Source organism: Ursus maritimus, unplaced genomic scaffold (genome assembly GCF_017311325.1).
Source record: "Ursus maritimus isolate PB19 unplaced genomic scaffold, ASM1731132v1 scaffold_8, whole genome shotgun sequence".
In the NCBI taxonomy this organism is placed as follows: Eukaryota; Metazoa; Chordata; class Mammalia; order Carnivora; family Ursidae; genus Ursus; species Ursus maritimus.
This window is the reverse complement of record NW_024426996.1, coordinates 62,525,615-62,534,578: the sequence shown is the minus strand read 5'-3', so window position 1 is coordinate 62,534,578 and position 8,964 is coordinate 62,525,615. Positions and strand designations below refer to the sequence as shown.

The following is an 8,964-nucleotide window of genomic DNA, read 5'->3' as shown; positions in this document are numbered from 1 at the left end:
ATGTAACTGAACCACGTTAAGGCCTCCACATAAAGTTTTACGATTCTGGAGGGCAGAGGTGGTGGGGGCAGATCTACTGGCCTTGCAGTTTTATGACACCTGTCACCTACCAGCCTGGAGTGGCCTAATTTTTTCTTCAGTCTCTCCTTGCCTTCTGTGTATGCGGCCGGTTTCGGATTTCACCTGGGAAACTCCCCAGGTTTGCAAATCCACATCCTGACCGTGGCGTGGCTCCCCCAGCCCACCACTTGTAGATGTAGCCACGTGAAGCCCCCCTGAAATTCTCAGAAGCAAGAAAATGGAAACTTCTTACAATAATTTGCTAATTTGCTCTCACTGCAAAAAAAGCAGCATGGCTTTTTCAACCCTTGTTCAGAAGTGCTGAGGCTTTTCTGTCCGTATTGGTCGCTGCTCCCCTTCACAGTTCCCCCGGGGTCACCCTCCATCCCCCGCCCATGCCAGGCCCTCTGTCTCACCACCCTGCACAAAGGCTGCCCCCCAAGGAGCAGTCCCCCAGCCCCTTCCCCAGTCCTGACAGAGCTCTGGGGGGCAGACAGAGCCAGCCCCCAGGCCACACTCTGCCACTTAGTAGCCACGAGGCCTTAACCAGTCTACTTAACCTCTCTGAGCCTCATCGTCCTCGTCTGTGAAATGGGACGGTGATCCTGCCCCACAGGGGCCCGGGCCCAGCCCACACTCTGCGGACCCAGCCGGTACCGCCCCCGCTCGTGCTCTAGGTCGTTACCATCACCTTGCTGCTTTGGTTCAAGTTGGCTTTTGGTCAAAGAAAATACTCCCATTTCATATCACCTGGGACATCAGTTGGCTGTGAATGCCCTCCAAACTCTCAAAGGATGACAGTCTTTCTCCGCTGAGGGGATTTAAGAGAATATGCCACAGGGGCTGTGGGGAGCTGCCAAGGAGGTCCTCCCTAAACTTGTGAACGCCAGTAGTATGGGCTGGAGTAGAAGCACGGCCTCCACTGTGGCCTCCCCCTTGGCCATATGCAAGGAGCAAGAGCTCATTCGCACGCACAGGCCTGAGGCTTGTTTCGGAAGAAGTCTCCCCCACCCCATAGTCACACCTCCAAAGCAGAGTACTGGGGAAGGGCCGTGGACGCGGTAAATGGCACGGATTAGTAACCAGCGCCGTGGGCAATGCTGCCTTCCTCCACACCCAGTGTCCCCCCTGGTCGCCCCTGTGACACTGTCAGTTTCAAGATTGTTGCATCTGGCTGGTCCCGGCGTGGGTGACTCATGGGACAATGTGGTTGTGTTGCTTTGCAGACCCCTGGTGCTTACCTTGGTGCTGAGTGGCCAGAGAAACACAGTTAGCATTCACTAAATGCCTTACCTGGCCGTGTGTCCCCTGCCCCAGTTTCTTGGTGACCTTGATCCCAGCTGCCCTGCCTCGGTACTTTGCAGCCTTCATGAAAGTCTCCAGAAAGCCTGAGGAACACCTGAGTTACAGACTAGAAAACAAGATTCACATGCACTTTCTTTCGATTGAACCAAACCCAAAGGTTTTTCAAACACAAGTACCAGGCTTCTTGTAATTGACGTGGAGATGACCGTCAAAAATGGACACAGACCAAGACGAGCCTTTTATCCAGCTCCAGTCTGCCTGGAGCTGTCACGGCTGGAGCCCGCAACCTCCTCCATCAGCACCCCAGGATTCCCTTCACCTCTGTTTCCCGGATTCCTTCCCTCTCTCTTTCTGAGTCAGCCCCCCATTTAGGGGGAGAACATTTTCCAGAAGCTTCCTGAGGAAGGGTACACGAGAGTAGACTTTCTGAGACGTCTTGTCTCTGAAAATGTCTTTGCCGTGACATCCACTGATACTTGGGTTGGGTGCACATTTCCAGGTTAGAAACCATTTCCCCTCGGAGTTTAGAAGGCGCTGCTCCCTTACCCCCTTTTCTCCCCCTCCCGTGCTCCCCCAGTAATCCAGGTTGCCAGTGACCCATCCTTCCTGCGTGACGACCTGGGTTGTGGCTATGTGTCTGTTTTCTCCTCTGGATGAATTTAAGATCATTCCCCCTCCCCAGCACCCCGCCCCGGTATTCTGAGATCTCAGTGATGCGTTTCCATGTGGGACTCTTTGCATTCATTTACTGGGATCTTCATGGGCTTTCATCCGGAAAGCCAGGCCCACCCTTTACAAAGAATAATAAAATATGCAGTAGGCTTTGCTGTAAATTCTACACGGCCAATCGATTCTCAAAGTGCGCTATCCTTGTTGTGGCTGAGCTCTTATACCGTAACCGACTGTGAGCTGCAATCCAGGCGCCATTGGACAAAATCAGACTATGTGCAAATACCCGTTTATTAGCCGGTTCAACAAAGGGGATGTTCGTGTCATCAATGAAATGTGTACTTTGGAACGGTGGGTGGCTGATGTTTCCATTTGTGTAAGACAAAGTCAGACAACAAAGAGGTTGTGCCTCGCAGACACAGCAAGCGTAAACAACCCCAAAAGCACGGAGAATAATAGTAATTCGTAAAATGTTGCAAACTAATGAGAAGTAAGGCATTTTGAGTGTTCATTCCATTTGTTTTTAATACAATTTATTTAATTGTAATTTTACATAATGTCATTTTTCTTAGTAGCTGTGTTTGGAAACCACCTTGAAAAATTCCTGAAAATTTAACAAGTGGCTGTCACAAGTCAGAATAAGACCGCCCCAGCTCACCACGGCAACCCGTGTCCTTCAGCTCTGGGACTTAAAAAAAAAAAATATGATTTCTTGATTTGTTTTTTCTTCTCTTCATTTTTCTCTGTTTTCTTCTTCTGGGATTTGTGTGAACTGATTTTCTTATTTTTAAAATCTTTTTCCTCTTTCTTTTTAAAATATCTCATTGCTTTTTTTGGCTTTATTTTCTGAAAGATTTCCTCAACTTTGTCTTTTAATCTTTTAATTAATTTTAATTTTTTCTAGCATATTTTAATTTCCAAGAGCTCTTTCTTGCTCCTTGATTATTATGATTTTCCTCCTCCACCGTTTCTTCTTCGAGATCCTGTTCTTGTCTCATGCGTGTCTCTGTCTTATCTGATGTCCCTGAGAATGTATGCGATTCGGTGTGTGTGTTTAGTTTTTATTTCCGAGCATTATTTTTAGCTTGACTTTGGACCCATGGTTTTTGGAGATGCCTTTGACATACCCAAGTGTGGTTGTTGGCTATCGGGGGTGTTCAGAAGAGTGGTTTAAAATTGGAATAAAGGGGGGGGCCCCTGGGTGGCGCAGTTGTTAAGCGTCTGCCTTCGGCTCAGGGCGTGATCCCAGCGTTATGGGAATCGGGCCCCACATCAGGCTCCTCCACTGGGAGCCTGCTCTTCCTCTCCCACTCCCCCTGCCTGTGTTCCCTCTCTCGCTGGCTGTCTCTCTCTCAAGTAAATAAATAAAATCTTAAAAAAAAAAATTGGAATAAAGGGGCGCCTGGATGGCTCAGTCGGTAGGGCATGCAACTCTTGATCTCAGGGTCGGGAGTTCAAGCCCCATGTTGGGCCCAGAGCTTACTTTAAAAAAATTTTAAAAATGAAGAGTGAAAAATAAAAGTGGAGTATAACTTCAGAAATTGAAGTGCCTGGGAGTGATGAGGTCATCTAAGGAGAGAACGGAGAGTAAGACAAGCACAGGGTCTTGGTAGAACCTGGCCGTAGGCCTCCCAGACGTGGGAGCTCTGTGAAAGGGATGGAGCTGCCAAGGAACCCAAGAAGGAGCCGCTGGGGGAGTAGGAGGGAGCCCAGGCACGTAAGTGTCCGAGAAGCCAAGTAGGGCTTTCGGGAAGGAGAGGTGGTCAACCGTGGAAGATCCTGAGAGGCCCAGTACGATGGGGATGAACACCCCTCAGGTGAGAAATCCCAGGGAGTGGTTTGTGGCTCATCATTTATTGGTTTATTTTTTAAAGGTTTATTTATTTATTTGAGAGAGAGAGAAAGAGAGAGTGGGGTGGCACAGGGAGAGGAAGAGAGAGAGAATATCAAGCAGACTCCCCACTGAGCCTGGAGCCTGACTCAGGGCTTGATCTCATGACCCTGAGACCATGACCTGAGCAGACACCAAGAGTTGGATGCTCAACTGACTGAGCCACCCAGGCACCCCTGTGGCTTGTCATTTAGACCCGAGTGTCTACTTCTATTCTTCATTTCCATTTTATTCCATGACTTTTGAGCTCCTACTACCGTGAGATGCAGTATTTCCACATCAACGCCCTCCTTCCCTTGCACCCCCTGCGCTTCCTCTTCCCCCGCATTTGCGTCCTTAGCACCTACCACACGTGGCACGGGGACCTGCATCACCCCATCACGGTGCTGCCCTTAACAGGATGCGCGGACGGCCTCCTGGGTGACAGTCGTGGTGTTCTGTGGACACCTTCTTTAGGCCTCACAACAACGCCATGGTCAGCGTTGCCCAGTGGAGTCGCAGGCTCCAGGGGTGAACTGACTTGCCCAGAGTCACCCCCTGGGGAGGGGCCCACAGGACCCCCAGCCTCATCTGAACAACCTCGAAGTGTTCCCAGCTCTTTCCTTTTTCACAGCACGTCGCTGTGAGCAGTGGACACCGAGGCCCAGCACCACTGCATTGGACCACGACACTTAGGGTGTTCTGTTGTCCTTTCTGAGGAAATGTCAACCCCCTGTCGAGACCCACTTTAACTCCTAGGGGGTCCGTGACAGGGGTGAGAAGTCACAGGTCTTTGGCCTCGGGGTAACTTCAGACTGAGCTAAAGAGAGATCTCAGATGCTTCTTCCCCTTGCATTCCTTTCCCTACTTATAGACGCGAGCCTCATCGTCCCTCCTCCCGCAAAATGTTGGGTAAAAGCAGTGAGCCCTGGGCTTGCTTTTGAAATCCCACCACTGGATAAGTGTTTATCAAAAAGCATGCAGACGTTGGGTGGGCCTGTGGTGTGAGGGTAGGCTCCAGGCCTGTACTGGCTGTCTGTGAGTCCTGGCGCCTCCCTGCCCTCCTGGGAGGCCTTGGCTAACTCATGAAGCCTTGGCTCCTTCAGCTGGAAACTCGGGGCAGATGGGCCCGAGGAAGGTGTCAGAACAATATGTGAGCCAATGGGTGGAAAGCGTGAAGCTCCCCTTGCTCTTGGAGAAGTGCTCAGAAATGTTAGCGGCCGCTGCTCCTACCTGTGGGCAAGAGAAGGGGTGAGAACTCTGGTGGTCCTAGACACCCGCTCCCAGTTTCACCCCTCCTCCCCCATGCAATGCCTGGTGAGTGACCTTGATTAAGTCACTGAATTTCTCTGTGCCTCAGTTTCCTTATCTGTAAATTGAGGATTACCATGCTACCCACTGCAGTAGGTTGTATTTTTTTTTTTTAGAATTTTAAAAATTTATTTAAGGGTGGGGGGAGAGCAGAGGGAGAGGGACACGCAGTCTCCTTGCTGAACGGGGAGCCTGATGCCAGGCTTGATCCCAGGACTCTGGAATCATGACCTGAGCCGAAGTCAGATGCTTAGCCCAATGAGACACCCAGGTGCTCCTGTTGTGAATATTGAATGAGTTAAAACATGTACAGTGCTCGTAACAGCACTGGCTTTCCCGGATGCCCACCCCCCCCGTCGGCTGGCGGTTGTGTAACAGTGATGCTGGGTATTTTGCACACGGGTATCCTCCGTGGGCAGTGCTCTGCTGGACACGGTGTAGAATTCATAGGCCTCACACTCCCTCTCCCAGAAACTCGGGGACTAGCATACGAGAGAGGACAGAAAAGCTGTGAGAGGTATTAAATAAAGATACAGGCTCAAGTCTTTTTATCATTTATGTGAAAGCATAAGTATATTCAGCTAGGAGCTGTATGATTTTTATATGCCTTCTGGCTAGGAATGATTTTTTTAAAATAATAAACATTTATTTATATGTTTTTTCCTAAATTTCCAAAGTAATATATCTCTGTGGTAGAAAGTGTGGAAAGTACAGGAAAGTTCAGAAAAAGAAATAACAAAGACACCCGCAGCCCTATCATCCAGAGAGAAGGCACCTGGCTATTTATCCATCCAAGCTGGTTTCATGCCTCTATACATATTTGAGGAAGACTGAGATCATACAATACATATTATTTTGCAACTTGCTCTTTTATTCAACAGGATATTGTGACCTGGTCTTCAAGGGACTTGGTCTTACATGTCTTTGAGTCTCTTGTTGATGTTTAGAACAAAGTTTGGAGCCTCTTGCTTAGGATTCTGGAACTTAAGTTATTTATGGCCTCCTTTATAGGAAAAATTTCACAGACCTCCAAGAATCTTCCATCAGTGAACCCTTGGGATATCCTTGGGACCCAGTCTGAGAAACAGAACATCAGATGGGATTGATAAATGAATAGAAGATGAATGAATGGATGGATCTGGCAGCAGACACCTGCCATGGCAGATAGCCACACAGGGTCTATTCTAAAGGCTTCCTTTGTGTTGGACAAGGGTGCTTGTGGCGGTGATCCGTATCTGTAAGTGCAGACATGGTCCAGCCCAACAGGCAACCACGCGTCACTCCTGCTACTTGCCATCCATTCTGTCTTTGACTCCTGTTCAGACTCCTGTTGGTGTCTGTTTGTAGCACCCTGGCTACTCCATCTGTAGCTGTTTCCAACTCTCCGTGACTCTAGTCATCAACCTGCTTCGCCAACTTGAAAATATGCGAGATTGTCTATACCATTCTAACCCACCACCATTGAAACCTATATTCATCCTGTATTCCTATTAAACTAATACAGTCTTAAAACCCTTCAGTGAAGTATTACATACATTAAGAAAAGTAAGCAAATTATCACCGTAGAGTCTGATGAATTTCAGTGCCTTGCCCACCCCGTGATGCTGATTAAAATGAGGAAATCCAGCACCTTCCTTACTCTTCTCTATAATTCTATTTTTTCAAAATGTTGTTACATAGATTAACCCATTTATTGTAGGCCTGCAATGTGTCAATGGTGGATTTTCAGGTCCTCCAGCCTCCTGCTGGCCGACTTTGCTGTGATCACAGAAGCCACGTCCCAGGGCCAGGCACCGCCGTCCACTGTTTTCATGCAGGAACCACAGTGCCGGATCCCCGTGGCTCGTCTTTCCATCTTGGTTTTGTCCCAGAAGGCGCAGGTGCGCTCAGCGTGCTGGCTGAGTTCAGTCTTCTTCACCATTTTCCTGTGCGGGGCACCGTCCTGGCTCCCGTATTTACTGAGGATTCTGACCTTCTTGGTGCCTTTAGCCATGTCTCTGCAAAGCAGGTCTGAGCCCAGGGAGCTTCTTCTCTGCATTTCAGATTAAGCAAATAATCTCCCTGTGTGTAGACAGAGAAGCGCCTCTGTGTCTCAGTGCGCTACATAACCAGCTGTGTGATTTTGAGCGAATCGCGTTCCCTTTCTGCTGCTCAGTCTGCTCACCTGTAAAATGGGTCTCTGCACCCCAGGAGGAAAGGGTTCAATCAGATAATTGATGCAAAAGCAAACCGTGAACCTGAGGTTAGCGGGCAAATGTGAATTATGATTTACATTGAGGCGTGGACCTGATACATTGGGTCAAGCAAACCAATGAGAGGGGACCTTGGTAAAGTGTCAGCCTTGGGGGCCAGAGCCAGGGACAGTGGAGAAAGTGGTAGGAGGGACATGGAGTAGACTCTGGAAAGCCAATGCCCAGAGCTCTTTTAGGAGTGAAAAAAATCTATAAATCACAACTTACAATGACAGTACAATTTTCGAACCATCCAGAGATTCTTGTCTGCCAACCTGGACAACGTGTCTCTGTAGTAAAATCGTGTGGGATGCCAACTTTGAGCTGTCAGTTGGCTGGCTCGATGGGCTGCCTTAGAGTGCTGGGTGGGCCTGGCCACCAAGGGCCGTCGGTGGTTGCGTTTAGTTTCTGCAAAAGGGGAGCACCGGGGCCATGGTGAGGGCCCAGCTTGAGAAAGAATCTGTTTGTTTCACTGCCCACGCATGATGAGGGGGTCCAGAGGAGTCTGGGGCCAGAAGCTGGACTGGATGACATATCTGCCGTGGAAGGGGGGTCTGGGGGGCACCGTGGAGGAGGAGCGGGGGACCCGCTACTCAGCAAGAGGTGATGAGGACGCCCCGAGGGCCGGTGTGACTGAGGTGGACACAGGAGGAGAAAGGATGACGCCACGGAATTGCACGCTTGAAAATGGCTACCAAGGCACATTTTATGTCATGTGGGTTATTGCAATGTAAACTATTTCTTCAAAGAAAAAACCAACAGGGCAAACCAAAACCACATAGTTTCATTTGCGAGACGGCGGGAATTCAAAGGCAAGCAGAGTGAGCCCAGGCCCCGAGCGCTGCGGTAGTGCTGTCTGTGTGCAAGGTGGGTGGGCAGCGAGTGCGAGGGCACAGGGCCGGTCATCTGAAGAACAATCACAAAAGGGCACCTGGGTGGCTCAGTCGGTTAAGCGGCTCTTTTTAAATTTGAATTCAATTAATTAACATATAGTGTATTATTAATTTCAGAGGTAGAGTTAAGTGACTCATCAGTCTTATATAACACCCCGTGCTCATTCCATCACGTGCCCTCCTAATGCCCACCACCCAGCTATCCCATCCCCCCACACCCCTCCCCTCCCGCAACTCTCAGTTTGTTTCCTATGAATAGGAATCTCTTATGGTTTGTCTCCCTCTCTGATTTCGTCTTATTTTATTTTTCCCTCCCTTCCCCTATTCCTCTCCATTTTGTTTCTTAAATTCCACATATCAATGAGATCATATGATAAATGTCTTTCTCTGACTGACTTATTTCTAAATGCCCAACTCTTGATCTCAGCTCAGGTCTTGGCCTCAGGGTGGTGAGTTCAAGCCCTGCGTCAGGCTCTACCCTAGGCATGGAATCTACTTTAAAAAAAAAAAAAAAAGCGTGCTTGTTTAATCTATTAATTTTTGTCATTTTATTAACATGTGCCACAGTCCATGTTCCTGGATCAGAAACTGATGGCTCGTCTTTGATGCTTTCCTTTCACTGATC

At 48.9% G+C, this 8,964-nt stretch overlaps 1 protein-coding gene across 1 annotated transcript; it reads right to left on the bottom strand.

Annotated features, from left to right (window-relative positions):
• Positions 1 to 6,926: 6,926 nt before the first annotated feature.
• Positions 6,927 to 7,208, bottom strand: LOC103658446 (60S ribosomal protein L37a-like). Its single transcript, XM_008685918.1, has one exon. It carries the CDS (start codon positions 7,206 to 7,208, stop codon positions 6,927 to 6,929), a length of 282 nt encoding a protein of 93 aa, XP_008684140.1.
• Positions 7,209 to 8,964: the final 1,756 nt, after the last annotated feature.

What these genes read in the sequence shown, in the direction of transcription:
- LOC103658446 (XM_008685918.1), bottom strand. Translation starts at nt 7,208, where the DNA reads ATGGCTAAAGGCACCAAGAAGGTCAGAATCCTCAGTAAATACGGGAGC.